The sequence below is a fragment of the Petaurus breviceps genome, unplaced genomic scaffold (genome assembly GCF_028583685.1).
Source record: "Petaurus breviceps papuanus isolate PSGF00001 unplaced genomic scaffold, PetGlider_PUasm1.0 90977, whole genome shotgun sequence".
In the NCBI taxonomy this organism is placed as follows: Eukaryota; Metazoa; Chordata; class Mammalia; order Diprotodontia; family Petauridae; genus Petaurus; species Petaurus breviceps.
Window position 1 is genome coordinate 25,355,512 of NW_027187391.1, and position 27,325 is coordinate 25,382,836.

Here is a 27,325-nt window from a genome sequence, read left to right on the forward strand (position 1 = left end):
ATTTTCTCTCTTCTAATAATGAGGGTCGGGACTTCTCGCTTAATGTAATTGTTCTTTTCTCCCTCTGCATTCAGTCCTGTGCTTAGTGCTTTCATAAAGCAATCTCCCATACATACCTTCAAGAAGAACATTCAGGTTGTGAAAATCTAGAAATGGTCTATCTAGCTATAATCTCCACCCATCATTTTTCAGCTTCTTTTCTAAGTTATTTGTACCAAATTTCTGGGAATTCTGGATTCCCAAAAAAGCAAAAAAAAAAAAAATGTAACAAGGTCTCTTTCCAGGACACATTCTAGTCAAACGTATTTATCATATACCTTAAGGATCTCCCATATATAACAGAAGGAAAGTGCAGATGGTAACATCATGTGTTTCCATAGCCAAATACTTCAACATGCTATTGGAGATGAGTGTTTTTATACTTACGGAGGTCCTTACACAGCAGATATGGATTGTAAATAGCTGAGTCAATCAAGTAGCAAAAATGAGGGATGGCCCACTTGCACACTTCACTGATAATCCTTGGACCATCAGGAAAATCATACCACTGGCAATTAACTTATCAGAGGACAAAAATGAGATTCATACAAGAAGACAGGCATGAATGTTCATAATTTCCATTGTTGGAGGGAATTCTCACATCAATGAAATTAAAACTCCAATTTAGTATTAGAATATGTATGATAGTTATAGTTATCACTAGCTACATTAGATCAAAGTGATCACTATTTCTTTAACTACATAGATGGGGAAGAATAGAATCCATTTGATTAAAGGAGCATATTTGTAGATGAAAGCTTATTGATTTATTTTGCTACTATTTGTGATAAGCATTGCCATGGCAGCTACTGTAGGGACCATTTCATATATAGTAGCAAGTCACCTGATATGACACTGACCATCCTATACCTTGTAGTTGTAGTGCTTGGTAAAAGTCAGAGGAATAATCACTTCCCTTTCACTATGGTATCTACTATTTGTCCCAGTAAAAGACTTGAAAAAGCATTTCAAGGCAGGAAGGTAACACAACACACTTTAGATAACTTCCTAGAAATAAATAATCTTGTTATCTAAAAAGATGACAGGTTTCTAAGCATTGCAAATGGGCTCTGTTTAAACATTACTTTATATAGTTCTGAAAAGGATCCTCCTGAGACAGGTGCTCAGAATTACCAAAGACTGATCTGATAAATGCAGCAATAATACATGGGCAGCATACAGAATTAGGCAAAAGTGAGGGGAATGAGAGGGGAATCTAGCACTCAACTATGAGAAAATGTAATCCCCCGAACAAGTGCTAAATCATCCCTATGCTTCTTCTCCTCACCCTAATCCCAATACACTTTCAATAAGGGTTGACATTTGCAGACTGTGAGGGTATTCAAGATAAATGTATTCGTTTGTGGTATTTATCTAAATTAGGCCAATTAAAATGTCTAGCCACACTGAAAAAGTTTGGAAATATACAGTGAGCAATAGAATTAACTTACCATAGAAAGAGAGCAGAGCTTCTGAAAGAAATCATGGTTTTTTATTTATTTGTTTTGTTTTGCTGCATTCCCCACTCCCCTTTGAATGTCTCTCTCATTGAACTTCTAGTTGTCATGACTTCTGAAGGGGAAAGCTGTTCTACCTCTTTTTCTTTTTTTTTTTTGCTTTTTTGGAGGGGGAAGGTAGGGCAATTGGGGTTAAGTGACTTGCCCAAGGTCACACAGATAGTAAGTGTTAAGGGTCTGAGACCGAATTGGAATTCAGTTCCTCCTGACTCCAGGGCCGGTGCTCTATTCACTGCGCCACTTAGTTGCCCCTGTTCTACTTCTTGATTGTTTATAACATGGTGTGTATATTTCCTTATATCCTCATTGCCTCAAAATGCTAATAAGCTTGAGGTATAGAGGGTTGGGGTTTTAATGATGCTTGCTTTGCCAAGAACTAGGTATAGGAAACATAGCCAGCATCTGTCAGGAGTTCAAGGGGGATGGGAAAAGAGGGGTATAAAGAGAGATTTTTTTTCTTTTTTCAAGTGCTTTATTAACTTCCGATTTACATCATTCATTTCCTTCAGATTTTGAGTTGCAAATTTTCTCCCCGTTTTTCCCCTACCCACCACCCCAAAATATCAGTCCCACAGGATATCTCCTCCTCCAATCTGCTCTCTCCCATATTTTCTCCTCCTATACCCCTTTCTACTTTTCCAGTGGATCTCTATGCCCCAGTGCCTGTATATCTTATTTCCCAATTACATGTAAGATGGTATTAATAATAGTATATATATATATATATATGTATATATATTTGAATATTTGATTTTGAAACTTTGAATTCCACATGCATTCCCTTCCTCCCTTGTCACCCACCCATACTGGGAAGATAAGCAGTTCACTATAGGTTGTACATGTGTGGCTAATGCAAAACAATAACATAGTAGATACATTGTAAAAGACTGACTATATTTCCCTCCCTCCTATCCCACCTCCCACTTGTTCTATTCTCTACTTTGATCCTGTCCCTTTTCAAAAGTGGATGCTTCCAACTTTCCTCCCCCTGAGTCTGCCTTCCCTTCCATCATCTCCCCTCTCATCCCCTTCCCCCCCTACTCTCCTTGAGGGTGAGATACCCTATTTAGTGTGTATTTCATTCCCTCCTCAAGCCAAATTCAATGGGGATAAGGTTGATACATTCCCTTTTCCCTTCTTATTCTTCCCCTCCATTGTAACCATTTTCTCTTGCCTCTTCTATATGAGATAGTTTACCCCATTCTGTCTTTCCCCATCTCCTCTCATTACATTCCTCTCGCCTCTTAATTTCACCTTTTAAGTATCATTCCTTCCTGTTGAATTGGTCCTGTATCCTCTTTCTATGTATACCTGTAAACATATATGCACACATTCACATACGTATTCATATGCCCATGATCCTTCATATATAGACACACACATACATACATACATATATATATATATATTTCTATTTCTATTCCTTTCAACTACTGAGAAAAGTTTCATAAGTTACAATTATTGTTTTTCCATGTAGAAATGTTAATAGTTCAACTTTGATAAGTTCCTTATGATTTCTTTTCCCTGTTTACCTTCTCATGGTTCTCTTGCTTCTTGTATCTGAATGTCAAATTTTCTATTCAACTCTGTTTTTTTTTTCAGCAAGAATGCTTGAAAGTCCTCTATTCCACTGAATGACCATATTTTCCCCTGAAACATGATACTCAGTTTTGCTGGGTAGGTGACTCTTGGTTTTAATCCCAGCTCCTTTGACCTCCAGAATATCATATTCCAAGCCCTTCGATCCCTTGGTGTAGAAGCTGCCAGATTCTAGGTTATCCTGATTGTGTTTCCACAATATTCAAATTGTTTCTTCCTGGCTGCTTGTAATATTCTCTCCTTAATCTGGGAATTCTGGAATCTGTCTATAATAATCCTAGGAGTTTTCTTTTTGGGATCTTTTTCAGGAGGTGATCGGTGGATTATTTCAACCTCTATTTTGCCCTCTGGTTCTAAAACATCAGGGCAGTTTTCTTTGAGAACTTCCTGGAGGATGATTTCTAGGTTCTTACTTTGATCATGGCTTTCTGGTAGTCCAATAATTTTTAAATTATCTCTCCTGGATCTATTTTCCAGGTTAGTGGTTTTTCCCATGAGATATTTCACATTGCCTTCTATTCTTTCATTTGTTTGGAACTGTTTAACAGCATCTTGATTTCTCATAAAGTCATTAGCTTCCATTTGTTCCAATCTAATTCTGAAGCAATGATTCTCCTCATCGAGCTTTTGAGATTCTTTTTCCATCTGGAAAATTTGGCTTTTTAAGGCCAAATTCTTCTCCTCATTGCCTTTTTGAGTTTTGCCATTTGAGTTAGTCTATTTTTTTAAGGTGTTATTTTTCTCAGTCAGGCTGTTGACTCTCATTTTGTAATTTTGTTGCATTCTTCTCATTTCTCTTCCCAATTTTTCCTCCACTTCTCTTATCTGCTTCTTAAGATCCTCTATGGCCTGTAACCAGCTTGTATTTTCCTTTGAAGCTTTTGGTGCAGGAGTTCTGATTTCACTGTCTTCCTCCTGTTCTATCCTTTGCTCCTTTTTGTCCCCAAAATAGGAGTCTAATGTTGGAATCTTCTATTTGCTTTGTTTCCTTTGCCTGGTCATGTTGCCCCTCAGTCACATGACCCCTGGGCTTTTTGGCACAGTAGGATTCTACCACCAGACAGGGGAGCTTTCGTCCCAAATGCTGGGGTTTTCTCAGCTGCCAGAGGTATTCGATGGGTGCCCTCTACACGCTCTGGGAAGCTGGACACACACCCCAGGACCTCCACCCTAGACTGTAATCCATATCCAAGCAGGTTAAAGCAAGAGTGATTATCCCTCAGACTGGTGCTTGGTCCCCCTACTCTGCAGGCCAGGAGCTGAAGCTGCCATGTGGCACTGGTAGGCTGTGCTGGTGTCTTAGCGCTTCTTGCCCTGGGGGCAAAGGCCAGGCACTCCCACTTACTGGGTCCCAAAGTCCAGATGACCTCTCACTTTGTCCTTCGCATCTATATGTTGATAAATCTGTAAACGGCCACAGCTGCTGCTGATCTGGAGTCCCTCGGGCCAGTGGCTTGTCAGGCCTGCCCTGGGGTTAAAGCCTAGGTGTGGGGCGGGGCTTGGCTCCCAGAGCACTGTGCTGGCTGATTCCTGCAGGCCTGCCAGGCTGTCCTCAGTGAGAGGTTAGCTTCTCTGTGTCATTTTGTGGGTTCTGCAGCTCCAAAGTTTTTTCAGTCCCCTTTTTACATGGATTGGGTAAGGTGGAAGCCAGAACAGTGGGGAGGTCCTGCTTCTACTCTTGCTATCTTGATTTTTTAATAACAATTTTCACAAGCATATACTATTCATATTTTAATTTCTAAACAATTTCCCTCAGTATGGTACACAGGTATTTTGTGGCAAACCTGTGCTCAGCTCAAAATCTCTTATGGATATCAATAAACAATAGGTACACAATTTTAAACCTTGATTAGGTACTTAATCTTGACACCTTGGAGTCATTTTTGATACTTTCCTCTGTCATACCCCTCATTAGTGGTAGCATAGTATGGCAAAAGAAGCACCATCTCTTGACTAAGGGAACCTGAATTCAAATCTCATCGCTGGTTATTATTATCATTTAGACCTTAGGCAAGACACTTAACCTTCCCAGGTATCAATTCATAGAGGCAATGTGGAGTAGTGAGTGGCTAGAACTCTGGACTTGAATTCAGGAAGATCTAAATTCATATCCCTCCTCAGACACTTCCTAGCTGTTTATCTCTGAGCAAGTCACTTAAGCTCTGTCTGCTTCAGTTTCCCCATCTATTAAGTCATATTGGATGTGATTCTGCTTCCAAATCTGTGATCTCTTATCCCATCAATTGCCAGGGTCTGGTTATAGAATACTGGATAGAGTCTAGACTCGAGTTTCAGGGATACCTGGGTTTAAATTCTGCTTTATATGCTTATGATATATGTGATAATGGGCAAGTTATTTAATCTCTGAGTTTCAGTTTCCTCAACTACAAAATGGGCATTATAATACCCGTTTGAGGGGGCAGGGTGGATGGGGAGAGGAAAGGGATGGAAAGGGGAAGATCACTTAGACCTCTGATTTCACTGGTATAACAATCTCTGGTAAATAATAGACTCCCTCTACCAGTGCAGGTCAGCAATCTCTCTACAACCTACTTATCTCATGATCATCAAAGTGCTGAAGTTATATAATATCTATGTAAAAATTAGTTGTACATGGGAAATTATACAGACACTGCAGTATAGAAATCCATCTTGCCCTACTAGAAAGTTAGGGGGATGGGGGAGGATATAAGAGAGAGCAGATTGGGGGAAGGGTTATTCAGTAGGCTCACTGTCTTGGGGTAGGGGGTAGGGGAAAGATGGGGAGAAAATTTGTAACTCAAAATCTTGTGGAAATGAATGTTGAAAACTAAAAATCAGTGAATAAATTATTAATTAGAAGTGAAAAAAAATTAGTTGGGCAGCTAGGTGGTGCAATGGATAGAGTGTTGGGCCTGGTATCAAGAAAACTCATAATCCTGAATTCAAGTTTGGCCTCAGACACTTATTAGCTGTGTCAGCCTAAGCAAGTCATATGCCCCTGTTTGCCTCAGTTTCCTCATCTGGAAAATGAGCAGGAGAAGGAAATGGCAAACCACTCCAGTATCTTTGGCAAGAAAACCCCAAATAGAGTTATGATTAATTGGACATGACTGAAGAAATGACTGAATAACAACAACCAGTCATTAGTAGTTATCACTATTAAAATAGCATTCCATTTGTCTCTTTTTCTTCATTTAACACCACCATTATCCCACCTGAGGTCTTCTATACAGCTCACAGTTGCTATAATAACCTCCCAATTGCTCTCCTTGCCCCAAATATCTCCCTTCTCCAACTCATTTTTAATACAACTGCCAAATAATTTTCCTAGGGCACAGGCCTGACCATGCAAGCCAAAAAATAGCTCAGATATCTTCAAGTGTATCACTATTGTCTTCATAATAACATAGACATTCTTTAGACTTATTTAGATGTCCTGCGCAATCTGGCTTGAGTCTACCTTCCCAGTCTAGTTGTATATTATTCCCTTTCATGCATTATATGTTCCCATCAATTTAGACTACTACTGCTACAACTGCTTTTACTAATCCCACTTTTCTGTATTCAGGCCACCATCCCTGATATTTGAATCTATAGTTTCCTTCAAATATTCTTAAGCTTTTTGTGACCCCCAACTTGTTCTTCTATGCATTCTCAAACTACCTTATTTTTGAGTAGATTTTGCATGAAATATAGATTTTGTATATGTCTATATTTTATCTATGATGGAAGGTAAAATTCTTAAGAGTAGGAACTATTTCCACTTGATTGATCAACCTTCCCCTTTTGGATTCTTCCCATACTTTATGGTTCAAGTCATGTTACCTTTCTTCAGCCAAGCCTTCCCTTATGTCCCAATTAAAAATGCTTGTCCTCTTCTGCCAAATTTTCCTGGAACTATTTTTTGTGATCTCTCAACTTCTTCTTTCACATCCTGTTTTACAATATATTAACTGATTTGTGAGCATATCATATCACCCTTAGTAAAACATAAGCTCCTTGACATTGTCATTTTTTTCCTTTATGTCTCTAGTGTCTAGTATGATGTCATCTATGTACACAGTAATGACTTAATATTTATTGAACTATATAAATGTCATGTTCCAGGTCTGACCCCTCTTTTGCCTTCAAAAAGATCTTTAGCTGAACCTGGACCATCTGCATACTGCCTCCTCAACTAGGTCTCCAGTGCTAAAAGAATATTTAGGTGGTTCAGTAGAGCACCGGGTTTGAAATCACAGACTTAGTTCCAATTCAGTCTCATGGCATCTAGCTGTAAGACCGTGACCAAGTTACTTAACCTTTGCCTCGGTTTCCTCTACTGTAAAATGGGGATAACAGTATCTAACATTCAGGGTTGTTATAAGGATCAAATGACATAACATTTACAAAGTACTTATCATAGTTCCTGGTGCATAGCAGGCACTTAACACACGCATAATCCTTTTCCCTATTGGAGTGAGTTTTTATTAAGGCATCTCTCTTAGCTGTCATAGGTCTGTCAGGGACTTGCTGTCAGATAAGAGTCAATTTCTGTTTGAGTAACCTTTTGGGATGATTCAGAGCACGTTCCAAAACAGTCTGAAAAGGAACAAAAAAAAAAAATAATAATTTGAATAGTTACATGAGAAGCACAGAAAATTAGGGCTTAATCACAGAATAATCTCTGACTAATTAGGTGTTATTTATTAATGAGCCGTGTCTTGTAATAATCTCATCTGTCAGCTAATAGCAGAGAAAGGGGATTTTTAAAAATTACAATCAGTCATGTGAAAGCATAACCATATCCTGGCTCTGATACTCCATCTGGGTGGTCTAATGGATAAAGCAGAGGCCTAAGAATGATGATACTAGTAATCTGTCAAAGGACCTATTATAGCTGAATAACTATTGTCCTCTTCTAAACCTTCAACTGAAAAGGGGGACAAAAGGATGTACCTGTCTTGAAAGGACTAACTTCTTGGTGAGAAAAAAAAATAGATTTAAAAAGTAATTTAAAAAAAATTTAATCATTATCAGCTATTAACCATAGAATTTTTCCCTATAAAGGTTTTTTATATATTTGTATGAATTAAATAGAAATTTAAATGAATTTTATGATTATTAATTTACCACAAATCCAGATTGTGGCTTCGGATTTCTTGGCCTATTATTATGTAATACAGTCAGAGATTGGTCACTTTTAAAATATTCTTACATTCACATTCAGAACAATTTGACAATAAAACCATGTTTTATTGGCAGTTGATAAGATTAGATAATGGCTGTAATTCACTATACTCAAGGTAATGAATCCTCAGTTTAAATAATAACAATGTGTGTTTATATAGCATTTTAAATTATCCAAAGCCATTTCTTTTCAATAACTCTGTAAAGCAGGCTGGTAGCATGAATGTTTTCCTATTTTATAGAAAAGCAACTGAGGCTTAGAAAGGGGAAAGGAGTCAGGTGGTACAGTGTATAACCAACAACCAATTATTGACCACTTGCTATGTGCCAGGCATTGGGGATACAAAGCAAGGCAGAAAACAATATCTGCTCTCAAGGAATTCACAGTCTAATGGGAGAGACAATGTGAAAAAACAACATAAAATACAATAAAAAACTATGTACAAATAAGATCTATACTGCATAAGTTGGGAGGCACAGTGGATAGAGCACCAGGACTGGAGTCAGGAAGATGAATCTTCCTGAGCTCAAATCTGGTCTCAGGTACTTACTATCTGTGTGACCCTGGGCAAGTCACTTTAACCCTGTTTGCCCCAGTTTCCTCATTTGTAAATTGGAGAAGGAAATGTCAAACCACTCTACTAACTTTGCCAAGAAAGCCCCAAATGGGGTCATGAAGAATTAGATGTGACTGAACAACAGCAACCATAACAATGACAACAATCTCAGAAGGAAGGAACTAAGGTGAAGGAGCCTGGGAAAGACTTCTTGCAGAAGATGAGACTTTTACTGAGAAAGAAGATAGCCAGGAAAGCTAAGGGGTGGAAATTAGGAGGGAGAGTGTCCTAGGCCTGATGAACAATCACTAAACATAGGAATGACGAGGAGGACGATTTGACTGGATTGCAGAGCGTACAGAGGGGTACAGGGTATAAGAAGACTAAAAAGGTAGGAAGTGACCATGATATGAAAGGCTTTGAAAGCAAAATAGAGGATTTATATTTGATCCTCTAACTAATAGGGAGCCCTTGGAATTTATTGATTGTTGAACTTGGAGTTAGGAAGGCCTGATTTGGAATCTTACCTGGGCATGTCACCTAATCTCTTGGCCTCGGTTTCCTGATTTGTAAAATGAGGATAATAACACTCTGGGTTGTTAAGAGGATCAAAAGAGGTAACATATAAAGCTTTGCGCAAGCTTTAAAGCCTGTATAAATACCATCTAGGTATCAGAGGTGGAACCAGAACATAAATGCCAATACTTATTCCAAACCCCAGTGATATCAAATCCACTGCTAATTCTACTATACCATACTGCCTTTCCATGTGCATCTGTTTGTAATCAATTGAAATCCTACTATTTATCTGGTCATTGTGGAGGATGTAAAAAGCGATTGCTTCTGTTTTCTTGTTTCACTATCCATTTGAAGGAATGTGACTAACAAAAAAAAAAAAGCACGAAAAAGAAAATTATACCAAAAATATGTAATTAAGCATAGGGTGTATCAGAATATTTTGAAAGGAACACTGGAGTCAAAGGTTTTAAATTCATCTTGAATTTCCAATGCTAACTACCTTTATAACCTTGGGTGATTTAATCTCCAAAGGCCTAAATCTATAAAATAAAGTAGTTGAAATAGATGGGATCTGAGGTACCTTCTAGGTTTAAATATAAAATTAGATATTGCAACTCAGGCATCACGTTCTGAAGTGTGATGTCAATGATATATTGTAGCTCCTAGGAGAAAGTCCAAGAGAGTATAAATCCCACAATTAGGAAGGCTTCTTGGAAAACGAAGCTCCTGTGTTATCATCTATACTTCTCACCAATAATGTTTTCCTTTTGTTATTATTGTTATAATTCATTCATTTCAAAACAGAACTGTTATTTCATAGGTCTAGGGTATCCTTGGTGCAGTAGTTCCTTTACAAATGCATATCAGAAATTTTTCTTCAATTTTTAGTCATAGTTAACTAGTTTATTAAAAGATTGAATGACTTTTCCATTTTCTCACACACACACATGCACACGCACACGTATATACAAACACAATATGCGTTAGAGGCAGGACATGAACCTAGGCCTTCATGACTCCAAGGCCAGTTACCTATTCATTATGCTTGCTGCTTTGTATTTGTAGGTTCTATACTTGCAGTGATTATAGTGGTTATTACTAGAATTATTGCTATTGTTAGGGCAGCTAGGGGATGCAGTGGATAGATGCTAAGCCTGAAGCCAAAAAGACTCATCTTTCTATGTTCAAATCTGACTTCAGACCCTTTCCAGCTATGTGATTCTGGGCAATTCATTTAACTCTGCCTCAGTTTCCTCATCTGTAAAATGAACTGGGGAAGTAAGTGGCAAACCATTCCATTATCTTTGCCAAGAAAACCACAAATGTGTTATGAAGAAGTGGATATGACTAAAATGACCCAATAACAACAGCAATAAAAGGGTGAATTGTCTCAGTCTAAAAGGATGGAGATGAAGATTATTTTATACATTTTACAGTTGTTATTGAAGAAAGGGACTACTCATACCAATGAGGAGATCAAATAATCAACAACCATTTGTTGCTTACTACATGCCATGCACTGTTATAGGTGCTAGGATGTTTGTTTGTATGTATGTACATATATAATGAAACAATCCCTACTTTCAATAAACTTGCATTATAATTAGGGGAGACAAATACATATATAAGTAAATACAGAATAAATACATAAAGAATAAAAATGAATATATAGAGATCACAGAGATAAGTGAAATATCAATATACATGGCAAAATATAAACATTTAATTTCCATTGTTTCAAATGAATGAATGAATCTTTAAAAAACTGATTAAGTATTTACTGTATGCCAAGAAAGGTGAAATGCATTAGGGGGGAAAATACAAAAGAGAGCTAATACTTGCTCTTAAAAAATTTTAAGGAGACACTACATAAAGAGGAATATTAGCCAGGGAAGGGTAAAATCACTAGAAGAGTGAATAGAGCCACAGAGAAATCAAAGGATGTTTCTATTCCCAAAGTATTGCTAATAATATTGACTTGATTACTGTTTGCAGAATAAGAGGTAGAAACCAGAGACAGAAGGACATGGAATAAAAGAGAATGAGATGGAAAGAGGGGGTGGGGGAAGGGAGAGGGAGAGTATGCATGATGTCTGTGTCCAACTAGATGTAGTGAAAAATTAGCTCAACTTCATTATGGGATCTAGAGACCTGTTTGGAAAAATACATGGCTTAAAAACATGTACAGCTGGCATGAAGATGGTGGCTCCTGATATCCTATAGTTATTTGCTTCCAACACAGTATTCATATTTTGTAGTGTCCATTACATTTCATACAGGTATATTACTTAAGTCATTATCTCTCAAATCCCAACTCTTCTTATTTATCAAATAGCTATTGCCATATGGTTGGTATGCTATTTTCTAGGAGAATTTTGGCACCTAAAAAACTACCCCCTACTTTAATCCATAGTGATTAGATTATGACTATTTGTCTCTATGCCAAGACTCATTTTGTGGTAATTTGAATGACACACATGAAATGATACAACATCTAGAATGTAAGAGATCTTGCTCAACTCTCAACAAAATGATTTAACATTTTATAGGAAATCATCTTGCACAAAGCAAAGATGCGTCTTTTACTGCCTATCAGCAATAGGGTGACCTAGTGAGTAGTAGGGTAATCTAAGTATGGTGTATAAGCGTTGAACTTATATGAGCCATTTATAGCTTTAGGCCCCTGCCCTAAAGAAGCTTATATACTGCTTTGTATTTTAAATGAAAGTGCCTGGTGAAGTAGTAGATGTTGTAATGGATTTTGAGGCAGTAAGACCTTGGTCCAAATCACTCCTCACCCCTGAAACATCTTCTCTTTTTCTTTAAAACTATTTTAAAATACAATTTACACATAAAAATAACATTTTCATACATACAGCAGAACACAAAGAATTCTATGTGGAACTAGGGATCTCCATTTCATATTTCTTGCTATAAATGTGCATGTATACATATGCATACATAAGCATAATGACATCACTTGCTTTCCTATCAACCTTTATTTCCTTTCTCTCCTTTCCCCCAACCCACCCAAAGAGCCACAATAGATGATCGATAGATAGATAGATCAAAATCCAATCACCAACGAATCAACCATTTAGCAATGTACATGGTATTCCACATCCGTGGTTTTCCTATTCTGCAAAACAACAAGCAAGCAAGCAAACAAAATAAAAACAACATACAGAGAGTGATGCCTTCTCATGTTACTTCCCATTTAAACTTGATCATCATCATTACCTAGCATGCAGTTTTTATTTTGTTATTCCTATTGGTTTTTTTTTTCTTTTTACATTGTTCTATTCATTATGTTTATCATTCTGATTCTTTTTTTTTTCACTTTGCATTATTCAGATCTGTTGTCTTCTGAGGCCTTTTTCTGTTCTCTAAATTTATCCTTTTTTCCCCCTAGCACAGCAACATATTTATAAATCACAATTTGTTTAGGCATTACTTTGTTTCCAGATATTTGCTACAAAGTTATATTCTTTAATCATAGGTCTGATCACGCACTGAAGATTTTTCAGTAGCTCCCTATTGCTTCTGGGATCAAGTATGAGCTCATCCATTTATTTTTAAAGCCCTTTGTAATTCAGCTCTAGCCTAATTTTTCAGACTTATTCTTATAACCAAACTGTCTTTCACACATGACATTCTATTTCCCATTCTGCTGTCTTTTTGCAGACTTTCTCTCATTTTTAAATGGATTTTCTTCCTCCCTAAACACCTTAGACCATTTTGCTCGCTTCAAATTTCATCTCAAGCATTTCCTACACAGTGCTTTTCCTAATACCTTCCAGCTGTTAGTTCCCTGCCTTGAAATTACATTCTATTTATTTTGCATATATGTTGTTTCTGTATGTGTACTTCTTGCCCTCTCCCATGCTCACTGATAAAATATTAACTTCTGGAAGCTATACAATAATTTAGTCTTTATATCTCCATTACCCAACCTAACCCAGCACATGCTACATATTGATAACACCTATAATAAATTTCACCCAGTTAAGAATTAATTCCCTTTAAGACATTTGCTCAGGATGGATAGTCAGTAAATCTGAGAAGATGAACTTAAACCCAAGTCTTTCTAATACCAATGTTAGATCTTTATTTCTGCCACTGCATGCTGGACCATTTCTAGTTGTCCTGGTCTATATCTTATCACTGAATCCCAATTGTTGCAGAGAACAAAGTGAGGCTGGTGACTTTGCACATCCCTGCCTCACCTAAATCCAATTCACTTTCATGCAATGGTGTCACCTCTCTAATATCATGATCCTCTTCAAGAACAAAGGACAAACAATAGTTACTTCTTTATTTACTATGTCATGCTTTCTTTCTGCCTGGTACATAGTATTTAATAAATGTTTGTTGGTTGATTAAATGGAGTCTTGCTTCAGTTAACTCATAAATTTTGTGACTTGAACAAATGATTTAACTTCTCAATACCCTCAATAACTCATCTCAAAAATGGGAATAATAATAGCTATTTCACAAGGTTTTTCTGAAGATCAAATAAAATGATCCTTGTAAAGTGTTTTGTAAACCTCAAAGCATAAAATTAATATAAGCTACAATTATTATTTTGTATTTTATAGGATGAATAGCTATTTTGGAAGGAATATATCAACAGTATTCTAGCACATATTAAAATAATGTATATTTTTGTTCTAATCACAAAGTAATTTCAATTATAAGTTAGCTAAAATTGGATTGTTTGCAAATTAAGAGATATGTTCATGAATGTAATTGAAATATTAAATGTATAAAAACCATTGCTAAAAATACTAAAGTTTATAGTTTGTTGAATTTGACTTGAGACTGATCATCTTGATTTAAACAACTCTTTTCTAAAAATTTTTTCCAACTAAGAGAATTTAAAGACTTTTTTCTTCTTCCAAAGATAACTAGGGGGCATCTAGGTGGCACAGTGAGTAGAGCACAGGCCCTGGAGTCAGGAGGACCTGAGTTCAAATGCAGCCTCAGACACATAATAAGTACTAGTCATGTGACCTTGGGGGAGTTATTTAATCCTAATTGCCCTGCCTTCCCCCCTCCAAAAAAAAAAAGAAGCAAAGATAACTACCAAATAGAAGGCAACTCTTAATTGTGCCTCAATTCTGTGAAATTTTGATAGACTTTTTTCTTTTCTTTCTGAATTTCCCACAAATGTGTAATTTGACATTGGATGCACATTAACCTGAATGTGTTCTTACTTAAGAAGGTCATTTACTCAGTGAAACAGATTAAAATCCCATAGTGTTGTGCCCAGAGTAGGAATGTAGGACGACATAGAGTTAACCAGAACAAACAATGGCAAACTTCTGGACCACAGGTTTTACTGAAGTGAGCAAAGAAAGGGGGACGCTGACAAACTGAAACTAAGACACAAAGAACATCAACAAGATTCAGGAATAAATGACAAACTAGGGTATTTAGGTCAACAATAAAGGGGCCAAAGCCCTGGATTAGCGATGATGGTGCCAGGACACCAGCCAACAGTTGAGAAATTGAGCAAGCAGAATGAATATAGAGCCAAGAAAACAAGGAGAGATTAAGCAGGATTTGGAAAAGGAGACAAGATCAAAGTCAAATACAGAGCAAAGCTTTTGGAGGTCAATTGCATGCTGATGGAACTCGGGAATAATCATGCTCTTTAGTCAGCCAGGGGAGCCTAACATTCATCTATCTTTAAATTATTTTTAAAGACCCAATAGCCAAAGGATTAAAAACCTAAAAAATGGTAGCCATGTGTCTATAACTATAGCCCTATTTACTTATTAAGAACTAATATATCTTTTTAGCATATTTGCACTTAAATACGAAAACATTACCCAAAATAACCAAACAAAAACTTAGACTTTATGCTACAAGTATAGATTGAGACTAGTAAAGCAGCTTTTACAATCTCACACTCCACTTGCCAAAGCACATGATAGTTTTGAGATGTTCAAATGGGATGGCAAAAAGTGTCAAATTAATTTTCCTTTTTGATAAAAATCAAATCCCGGAATGTGAAAATAATTGCTTGGTTCTCATATAATATCTGATATTTAAAGACAAATTTCCACCTGTATTTTAGAGTAATGGAAAAGGAAACCTAGCACAGAGTTCCAAAGATATGCTTAGGGCTAGATAAAGTTAGTGTTGGGAAAAGATAGTCTATTTTTTTTTCAGGAAATCATATATTTACTGAGTGTCTGTTACATAGGTATCACTCTTAAAACCACAGTGGTGAGTTAAAAATAAATGAATTACAAAATGTTGTCCCTGCTTTTCAAGAAACTTCTTTCTTTCTCTTTGCTTTGTTTAAGGTTTCTACCATTTGGGAAACACATTTTTTTTTCTTTAAACCCCTTAAATCTTCACAGCCCTTTCCAATAAAAACATCAAAGAGGGCATTTATGCTTCTTAGTTATCATTGGTGGTGTTGAGCTTTGGTCAATGAAAGAGATATAGCTTAGCATTTGATGTTATGGAAATGCTTGTTGTATTCCATAAAACAAAAATAAAGTAAATAAAAATTTTAAATTTTTTTTAAAAGTCAGTATTATCACAGGTCATGAAAGAGAGAGAAAGAGCAGTTATGGCATGGCATCCAGGGGCATTCTGTGAGAGAGAATGACCATCTCCCAGAATGGCAAACTCTTGCCCCCCTGGAGTTAGACTTTGAAATTCTTGAAAGCAGGAGCCGTCTTTTACTTTTGTTTGTATTCCTAGCACTTAGCACAGTCCTTGTCATACAGTAAGTGTTTAATTAATGCTTGTTGACTGAATAAATTGGAAAAATTCAGGCCCTGGAAAGGAGTACTACTAGGACCCTGTGGTTATGGGAGTAAGAAAGTCCGGTGATGTTTCTACCATATTGCAACTGGTGGAGAACCAAGAGGTGAGGGGCAAGGATAGTGCTCTGGAAGAGGAGAAAAGACACCCAGCATAATGGTGGTGCACTGGGACAAGGCTCCATTAACCCTATGCTATTTATGTCTCTGGTCCCTCAAACTTCAAGTTAACTTAATGGTATGAGAAGTATGATTGGTAATCTAGGTTCTGAATGACTTTAACCTATTCAGTCTTTAAGTGAGCCCCCAAAAAGAAGACCCAACTTGGGAGTTTTGTTTTATTGCCAGCAATTACTATGACAACAATTTTAGAGGAAAAGGACCTCAGAGGGGCCAAAATTCCATCATAGTGGATAATCTGATGAGCTGCTGAAAAATAAAATAGATGCCAGGCATTTTTATTCTGGAGTCATTAGTCAAATGCATCTCTCTAGCTTTCTCCTTTTGGGGAGAATCATAAAGCTAAATTCTAAAACATATGCAGCAAACCCCAAAGAAGTTGAGATTATTAATATCTACATAGTTTATAAAAAATTCATAGGCTCTTCAGTTTTAAGGTAGAGAATTTACAAATGTATATAACAACCTGATTTTTAGGAAATGATGAAGCCACTGTAAAATGGAGAATTCTGAAGCTTTTAGTCATTGGAAGTCATAGCCACATTTTTCCCCCTCTAATTTCCTTACCATTGTGTGGGGCCTTTCTCTCTCTTTCTCTTTTTAGCTTGCACAGACTCCAGGTTATGTGTCTTGGTTTTAAATAAATAACCCTAATAAAATAAAATAATTATTAATCCCAAACCTTAAAATGTAAGATTCTGACAAGATTATATTAGGGTATTTAGTCCATTGGTCTGCAGTGATAAGACAATGTAATTACTGGCCATACTATTTCGATTACTTCATTTTTCATTGATAAGAAGTGACCTTACTGTGCTTAAAATTTGTATTGTATTATCAGCGATAATCAACATAATTAAATGTGTAATGCTTCATTATCCATGTTTTCATAAGTCATTAGGCTAGTATTTAGTTGGTTCTTTGTGTGTAAGGTAATTTCAGAAAGTGCCTTTAAAAATAAATGTAAGAGTATAATTAATTGCTCAGTATTTAGGAAGACTAAGTGGATAATGGAGATTTCTGCTCTTTTTACAATGTGTACTTTCATTTTTAGTGATTACTGGTCATATGTATTAAAGGGTCAATACATTAAATATGCATCAGAGGAGGTGGCACAGTAGATTGACCTTGGAATGAGGAAGACCTGAATTCAAATCTGGCTTCAGAAGCTTACTAGTTGTATGATCCTGGGAAAATCAGTGGAACTCTATCTGCCTTGGTTTACTCAACTATAAAAAGGGAAATAACACTTACTTCAGAGGTTTGTTGTAAAGATCAGATTAGATAATATTTGTAAAGTGCTTGCTTACCCTAATGCCTGGCAGATGATAGGCACTTAAATGTTTTTTTTTTCCTTTCCTTGTTTCTCTAAGGAATTTGTAGTCTGTGATTCTGTCTACATGGGGGTAAAATATTAATTCAAAATCTTAAGTTACACTTCATTTTGTTGACATGCCCCCAATGCCCAGAGACTTAAATACTCTGCCTTGAGTTATACTTATGCTTCACTTCCAGTAGAGAATGAAGTGACATTTGAGCTCTTTTCAGACTTTGGAAAATTCAGAATTGTTCAGAAATGGTCATGCATACAGGGAAGAATAAAGCGGTGGTACTGGAATAGGTTCCAATTTAATATGGCTGTTGTTAATATTCCAAATTATATCATTTAGTCCAATCATGAATGCATATACAAGTGCATTGTGTGGCAGCCTGACGAGAACATAAATACAACTGAATGCACAATTAGGGGAAATGTGAATATGTAATACAAAAATGAGAAGCTATGCTAATATGGTGACTGATAAACAAACCAAAGGTAGAACAAAAGGAAATAATAACACAGAATGATGGTAGTAAAAATAAATTACTGATATCTCTCTCGAATGATTTAAATGAGATGATATTTTTAGAGTCATTTTTTTCTTTTTGTCAATGAAATAATGATAATTGACATAGTGCCTTAAACTTTACAAAGAATATTACTTAAATTGTTTCATTTGATTCTCACAATAACTGTCAGATAAGGACCGTTTTTTTTATTCACATCTTATAGTTCATCTGATCTCTTATTTAGAGCTGAAAGTGTCCACAAATGCTATCTAGTCAAATTGCCCCTCGTGACAGATGAGGAAACTGAGGTTCACACAATTTAAATGACTTTCCATGGTGACACAGCAGGTAACTGTCAGAGAATGACTTTGAGCTCATGTCTTTCTGACCAAACCTGGCTCTCTATCCATTATGCCACACTGTCTCTAAAATATGAAAAGCAGAAAAATGTAATGAATCACTATTGCAATTATGATATTCACACAACATAAATTTTACTGACTTAGAATGCTAAAATATTTTAAGAGATGGAAAAGTCTTGAAAATTTAACTGATCAATACTTTCATAAGTTTGATTAGCATTCCTGCTAGTTAACAAGGTTGACAACCTCTTCTTTGTATTTTAATCCATCTTCAAAGGGAATATTATTGTCCATTTTCTATTGGCAATAAAATAATTTTGAATATAATTTGGAAGTGCTACCATTGGTTGTAAACTTTGGAGTGTAAGTTTTGTCTCTTTTTTTGAAGAAGTACTAAATCATTGTGAATGCTTCCTTATCCTATGACAGTGCATTGAAATTTAAGTATGAGCAGTGATAACTATTGCAAGCTATACTGGTCATTTCCAATCCTCTTTTGTGACTTAAAATGAATGCAAACAGTGGGAAGCAAACAGAGAAGCAGCATGGTATATGGTACAGTCAAGGAGACCCAAGTTCAAATTCTTGCTTGGCCACAAAGTAGTTATGATTTTGGTCAAGTCAGATCCATCATTTTGGGGCTTCAGTGTCTTCATCTTATAAGTATGGGGATGAATTAGACAGTTTTGAAGGTTCCTTTCCTGCTTTAATATTCTATGAATATTTTGTGTATAGATACTAAATGTTTTAGGCCACTGAATAGCAGATTTAGCAATTCATATATAGCCTGTCACATTTAAGAAGCTCTGTAGATGGCTGAAATGTAGTTCCAATTAAGCTTCTCTACTTAATGGAACTAGTTTTTTTTCCAGCTTTGACATTTAGTTCAATTTATCCACTAACTATGGCTAAAGGTGGGTAATGCTTCATTTTTTTTCCACTGAAATGATCTGTGTCCCATTCATGAAGGATTCGGTAAAAGTGCCCAAAGGGAAAAATGCATATTTTCCCTCCTTCTGTGAAAGGAGAGAAAAAAAAGGGCAAGCTTCATCAGATTTTCTGTGGGTGGGAAGTATTTCATAGGCTTCCAGGGGCTAAGGGTATTAGAAATGTTTAACTATGATCATGAGTTACCATCAATCACAAATCCATGCCATAAATCGATCCTTTTTTAATGTCCTAAATGTTTTTATAAAATCTTGACTAAAGCTTCATTGAGTTTGCAAGCTCCATCTCTCAGGTTAATTTAGCATGACCCAATCTTTTTAGTTTCCAGAATTTCAGAAATAGCCCTAGCCACAGTCACATATTCAGCAAGATTCTTTCCCCAACTTTCTGTGCTCCATCTAATGTGACAGCAGAAATTTCCCTATGTGATACAACTGTAAATGACACATGTATTGCCCTCTGAGTGGGATATCTTATCTTTTACCCCTTTTATCCCTTCTCTCTCTACATGTGCTAGTCTTTTTATTTATCCCTGTATTTAATTCAATGTCTATCCATATTTGTCAACTTTCATTTTGATAATATGCTATATTACTGGATTAAAAGCTATTAGTCACCACAGGACTTGGGAGTGGGGGAGTGGTAGTCAAAGTGTCATTGATTTAAATCTAGAAGGGATACCTGAGATTATTGTAGACCCCTCCTTTTACAGTTGAAAAAATGGAGGAATTTAAAGGTTAAATTACTCAAGTTCACATAAGAATTTAGGATATAGAACCAGGGTTTGAAACTATATACTCACCTCTGGCAGTTTTGAGGATATCACGTAGAACTGTCTTTGTATAAAAGTTTAAATAAGATCTTTCTTGGAAGATGGACTCATGACATGACTTCTTTCATAAGCACTTCGAATTGAGGCCTAGTCTCTCATAGGATAATATAACTTTAAACAATGATAAACAGGATTTCATATAATATATTAAAATCTGTGGAATATTGTAAACCTTAAAAGGGAGGTTATTATTGTTACAGTAAGTACTTATTAAGGCCTAATTTCACATTTGTAATTAATTCACATGTATATTCCCTTAAAGTTTATGAATTTCTTTTTCCTCATAACAATCTATGGAAATGAATGGCAAAATTACTGACTTATTCTTCTGCCTTTTTTATATCACTAGAATCAATGAGCACTGTACCAGAAGCAGGAAGGGTTGGTCTCTAATCCTGATTCTTGTACAAATGAGTCACTTAAACCTCAGGGTCTTGTCTTCCTCCTCTTAAAACAAAGGGCTTGGACTAGATGACCACAAAACCTTAACACAGTGAGATTTTGTATATCATGACAGTCTCATTACTTCAGTGACATTACTAATTTCTGTCATAAACAAAGGCTCAGAATCACTGGGACAACATTCTGTTCTTAGATGAGTCTCACATATCTTCTCCAGTCAGTTTGCTTATGGCAAATGATTTCCACTTCATTAATTGAAGAGGAGTGGGGGGGGGAGGGTATAGAAGACACTTAGTGAAAGCACCTTTAACATATTTTATCAAAAGAACTTATGAAATATTTATTTGTCTACTATCTCTTGCTTTTGCTTCAAAGTGAATAGGCAGATATATAATAAAAGATGGAAATATTAGGGAAGCTTTTTATCATGAGGCAAAGGAAATCTTGTCAGGAGAAACATATTGGCCTAGGGGATGCTCTTTCATTTGTGAGGATGAAGCTTTTGGTGCCTTAAATGCCCTCATACTCAGGTCATGTAGCCAATTTAAATGAAATGACCCATTTGCTTTAAACTTTTCTGAGAGCATAGAAAAGACTTGACAATTATTAGCAATAAGTATCACATCAATAGGATAAAAAAAAATATAATACCAGTCTAGTCTTTAGAACTTTCTCAAACACTGGCTTGACAAAGATAAAAAGGAAGATTATGCAGTGCACTTATCACTAGCTACTAGTCAATCAATAGAAGCCCAGTACCCAGCTAAGTAAACTTGAACAAGTCTACTAAGTAGCCAGTTTGGACAAAGTATTTGTTCCTTAGTTTTTCATCTGTAAAATAAAGAAACAAGACTTTATGTGACTAGATCTGTTCATGTGATTTTTGTACTGCACTGTGACACATCACTTCCGAGAATAAGGGATAATCCCATTGCACACTGCCCTGACCAGACCATATATGAAGTATTACTTTGGGTCCTAAATACTATATTTGAAAGTGATATTAATAAACTAAGTGCATTGGTTGAAAGAATTGGGATAATTAGCCTAGAGAAGAAAAGGCTAGTGAGGGAGAAAAAGAGCACATCAAGTACACAAAAGTATTAGGTTTCTTCTATTTAGCTTCAGATGGTGAAAATGGGAGTAATGTGCAGGCGGCAAAGACATAAATGCAGACTTGATATCAGGGAAAGCACCCATGCGCGTGCACACACACACACACACACACACACACGCACGCACACAGACACACACACACACACACACAATTAAAGTTATCCTAATACTGAATGGGTTGCATTGAGTAGTAGTGGGTTTCCCATCATGGGATATCTTCAAGCAAAGGTTTGAAAATCATTTACTGGAATTTTATAGTATGGAATAAAGGAAGGGCAAAACAGTCAGAAAAACAACAACAACCATAAAAAAATCTACAAGGCACTTGTAGCAAGATAAAACTCCCAGTCAGAAATATCTCATGTGTTTCCTGCTGGAATGAAGACCAAGCCCAGGATATACTTAACAGGTTTTTTTTCAGATGGAGGTCCTATGCTTCCCTTGAAGATAAGGCTAGTTGACCACTTCTTGGGGATTTTTGATCAAGTATGGAGTAGGCTTATGTCAAATGAAGTCTTGCAATTTGGAGCTTCTGTGCATGTGTGACTATGACATAGGTGCATGTGCCAGTATATTGGGGAATAAATAATACCAGATTCTGAAAAAAGCAGTGATTGGAACTATTCAGTATATTAGTTAATGGTTTTACAAACTGCATTAACTTATTTTATTATTCAGGACCATAAAAGAGTTATGATTTCAATGCTGTAGATGTTAACACCATCATTATAGATCACAACTCCTGCCTTCTTGAAGAAACCATTTCTTGGATCTTCATGAAGAAAATATATATCACATGATATACATCAGAATATATCAACTGAACACAAATTTTCTTATGATGAACTGTCTGGATCTTTGATAAAAGGAAGTTTATCACTTGTGTGTGCTCTCTCAAAAATTCTAGCCTAGTAGAACTTGCTAGAATTTGTGATTATTAATATAATATTTGTTAAAAGGGAGTCAACTCCATTTCATGATGAGGTTGTAGAGGGAGCTGTTGGTAGAGACCTGAAGACTTATGGTCCAGTAATTGATTTATAAAAACTTCAGGCATCAAGAAAATATAAAAGTGTTTTCAGTATCAACTTAAGTAGGAATGAAAGTATGTTGTAGATTTTTTTTAAAGTTTCCAACACAAGTGACTCAAATTTTAGACATTTAGAAACCTGAAAGAGCTAAACTTCAGTTACCTGAAATATAGACTAAACCAGAATGTCAAGTATTGTATGTGATTTTGACTATGATCTTTCAAAATTCATCGCTGAAGGAATTCCTCCTATTATTTTTTCACAGTTGATTCTCATCGATAATTATCTATTTAGGGAAATGCATCAAATTAGTGAAGAAATCTGAGTTATGGAGCATTTAAAAGACTTCATTTTATTAACTTCAGTTAAAGAGTTGCCTATTTTAGGAAAGAGTTGCCTAAAAGTTTAGGAAACTTTGTGTTGTAATGGATATGTAAACAACTGATAAGCAAAAATTCTTAAGTTGAAATGAATGCATAATGCAAAATATTTAGACATCCTTGAAAAGAATGCTTTACTTGTGTGAAGTAATGATCATTTTAAAGAATTCTCCCCAAATGCTACTAATAATAATTTTACCCTTTCTGTGATTTGTTTTTTTACCATATTTAATCTACCTGGCAAATTCCTTTCTTATGTGAAGGTCTGTAGAGAGTCCTGTGATATCTCATAAGCACAGGATATAGCAGGTATTACAAAGAATGGAACAGAAAAGTATTTATTAAATAATTACTGCATGCAAATTTCTATGATAAGAGCTGAAAATACAAATAGAAAAATTAAGATAATGCTTTCTTGCAAGGAACACACTTTCTAGTCTGGGGTACATAAAGGAGGGCTCATATTTATGATCATTTCAAGGGAGATGAAATGTTTCTATAATAATTAGGGAGAATGGTCAATGGCAAGACCCTGAGAACCTTGGGTAGTAATGGCAAGTTAGATGGACTCCTATCAAAACAGATGGTACATCAAAGGCTGCAAGAGAATCAAGTGGAGACAATCTCTATCACCTTTGGTTATTTTGCCAAATGTTTTGTGTGATGCCAGAAAATTAGATTCATTTTCCTTTGGAGATATTATAGGACAAAAAAAAAAATAAGTAAAAAGCTGAGGAGTTTTTTTCCCTAAAACTTCATTCACATCACTGAGACTTAGGGGGAAAATTACATTTTTCTGGTCTTCCCTTCTTAATTTTCCTTTAAGGAATTTTTTGTTTTAAAGAATGCTCTATTGGATTCCCAATCTCACAGTGTCTTTTTACTCTGAGAGCTGACAATTAACTTTTAAATCAAATTTCTGGTTGTTCTAGTCCAAAAGCATGACAAATTTCACTGTCTTAAAACAAAACTCATTTTATATGTATATTTTTATATACCAGTTCATTTTGAATGAGCCTTTATTCCAAAGACAAAACTTTTTTAAAAACATAAAAACTTTATTTAATGTTTTCCTTGGAGTGTGCTCACTTAGTATCCAGGAGCAACATTTTATGTTTTATGCATATCTGAATAGTCCCCAGGAACAACCTGTGGGAATGTAATGACTGGAAGAAAAACTGTTATAAATGTAGTATTAGCACTATTCAGAAGTCCTTAGGCATGCAGGTTTCTTTTCATGGCTCTAGAAGAGTGCACATGCAAATTAGAATGCTCTCTTTCCTAAACAACAAAGCCACAGGATTCAGTTAATTCTAAAGAGTTCTAAAATGGGAGAATCACAAGTAAGCAATCAGAAAAGTTGACATTTTACTAATATCTGGTTGTCACTGAGATGTTCAGAGGGGCATAGGCCTGCATCAGATTCTGGAGGAAATATGCAGTCAGAGTTTATGGAGTGCAAACTAATGATAGAAAAATGTGAGCATTTCATAGGGGATCCTGAGTTAGTTAATGTTTACAATTCATGGCCCACTTGGTATTGGTTAATTAAGAAAATCGTTTGGGATAAGAAACATTCACAAATGATTGTGGGTTTTTTACACAGTTCATAATAAGCCCAGAGACTTAGGGCAGCATTTCAATGTTCAATAGAAACAGGACTACATAATGAATTTATTTCCTAGTTGGCTCATTATTTGCTTAACTACAGAGCACTTATTTATGACAGAAGAAAATGTTCCTGTTCCATGAAAGAATGTTAACTTTACTTTATCACAATATCATCTTTTGAGATTTTTTAGTCTACTGAGGAAAAATTGATGAGTATTTCAATATGCAGGCTTCCTCTCAGTTCTTATGACTTCAGCCCGCATAATTTAAAGTGAATGTTTGAAAATAGATGGTTTTATTTGATACTATGTAGATTTTACATTAATGAAGTCTGGTAGATATATTCAACATTGTGTACATCTACAAAGATAATATATTCAGGAACAGTTTAGAAGATAACTCATTCTGTGAATGCATCCACTTAAAGATCGAACCTAATAAGAGTTTTCATATTGCATAACAATATGAATTTATACTTGGATCGATGAATTATGCATGTTGAAGAAAATCTAGCTATTTTGTTAGCAGATGTTAAAATGTTTTAATTTCTTTTCTACATAAGTTAATTCCTGTCATTTTATTTCTAGGACAAAGTCCGGCAATACCTCCTCCACTACCTGTTGGACAAGTTTCCCAACCTGAACTGGCACCATCATCTCTTGGAGGTAAGTTCCTTATCTCTTTTTCAGAGACTTTCTTATTTCAAATATAGCCCCTTCTTGATGGTATAGCAAGATTTTCAATGTCCTTCTCCCATATTGCCTTTGAATGCTGTTATGAGGTATAATTAATTCTTTCTTGGCATTTCATATTTAGATACCCTAGAAAACTAAAGTATTTCCCCACAGAATTCTAAGCTGGTGATCTTTAGCTTTGTGAAGTCTGCCCATTTCTGCAGAAAGGAAAATGGACAGGGAACATTAGGTCAGAAATAAATTCTACCATGCTTGTTATTGTAAATATACTTGCTGAAGGTGGTCTCGGGATACCTTAGAATTCTTACAATATACCTCTGTGAAAGAATGCTGCTCAGAGAAATCAACAGAGTGAAATCAATACATGTAGATATAGATATTGCTGATTATTTTGGTACATAGTAGATGCTTAGAGTAAATGTCAAAATGTGATGCTGAATCTATTATTTTATTGTTTCTTGGTATTAGAAGATGAAACTACTATTTTCTTTATATCTGAGAGAATCAGTGGTAGAAAGAATAAAGTGAGTGTGGAAGTGTCTATTATAAAAAATTAAAATGCACTATATCGTTAGGTTGGAACGCTAACACTGTGTTCTTATTTAGAAAAGAAAAAAAAAAAGAAGCGAGAACTTGAGTTTTAAATATCGGTTGTCAACTCCCAGGATAACCAGGGGCTAGAAAATTCAGAAATCTATAACTTTCCCTTAAAAAGTCCCAATCTCTTAAAAAAAAATACATAGAGATTGAGGGATAACTCCTTTGTTACCCCAAACCTTAATATTGGCTTGATTTTTATAGAAAAAAAGCTCTCTAGTTTTTGTTGTGCTTTTTTTTTAACTGTAATTTTTAAATAACAGAAGCAGTGTTACTCTATATATTATTCCTATCCTTATCACCACATTGAAAGAAATTCTCTTTTCTCTGACTTTCCTAGATTTATGGGCCTGGTTCATAACCTTACTTCTATTACATTTTACTCTGTATCATGCTATGTACTATATAGATAATCTACTCCCCCTTACCTCCATATGCCACCCACCCCCATTAACTTATAAAGGCCAGGTACTGAATACCCTTATTCTTTAAATCTCCAAGTACCAAAAACAGTGCCTTGCACATAACAGTTACCTAATGACCTACTTTTTAACTCAATTAAGGGCTCTCCCATATACATCCCCCATCCAGAGTCTCCTAGTTCTGACAACACAATTCTCTTAAATGTTTAATCATCTCAATTCTCTTCTAAAATATTCAAAACCATTTGTACTGTCACATACCCTGTCTGTCTTACCTGGATATCTGCAGAAATAATAGCAATGTTAACCTATAAATTTAGTGCTCTCCTGGTGGTAGGAAACTTGGAAAGCTATCCATTTGATTGAATTTTGTTTGCTTAAAGCACATTCATATGGCAGCCTTTGTAGCAACAAATTTGGGGTTCTAGCCAATAGCTTAACACACAGTCACATGAGATGGAGAATGAACAAATCTGTGAGGAGAGACAGTTGTCTGAAGGTCCTCCTTGTCACAAGCAAAATAGTTTAGTGAATTGTAGCAGCAGCTTTAGTTCTGTGTCTGGACCTCTTTGGTTGCTAATACACTTGACCCAAAGAGTATTTGCTGAGTATTGTTTCAGTTCTTCTTCCTTCATTCTGTGGCAGGTCACTGTAGCTTAATGTCTGTAGGTATCCACTGTCTGTAGGTGGATAGTTCAAAAGTAACTTTGGATTCAATAACACCTTCATCCAGGATTGAAAAGTTTTGTGGTGGA

At 35.7% G+C, this 27,325-nt stretch overlaps 1 protein-coding gene across 37 annotated transcripts in view; it reads left to right on the forward strand.

Annotated features, from left to right (window-relative positions):
* TRDN (triadin) overlaps window positions 1-27,325 on the forward strand; it is a 565,674-nt gene that overhangs the window by 195,630 nt on the left and 342,719 nt on the right. For all 37 annotated transcript variants that reach the window (XM_069076909.1, XM_069076882.1, XM_069076893.1 and 34 more), the window contains one exon: window positions 25,444-25,521. In XM_069076909.1, the coding sequence (XP_068933010.1) occupies window positions 25,444-25,521 (78 nt within the window). The remainder of the gene's footprint in view (window positions 1-25,443; window positions 25,522-27,325) is intronic.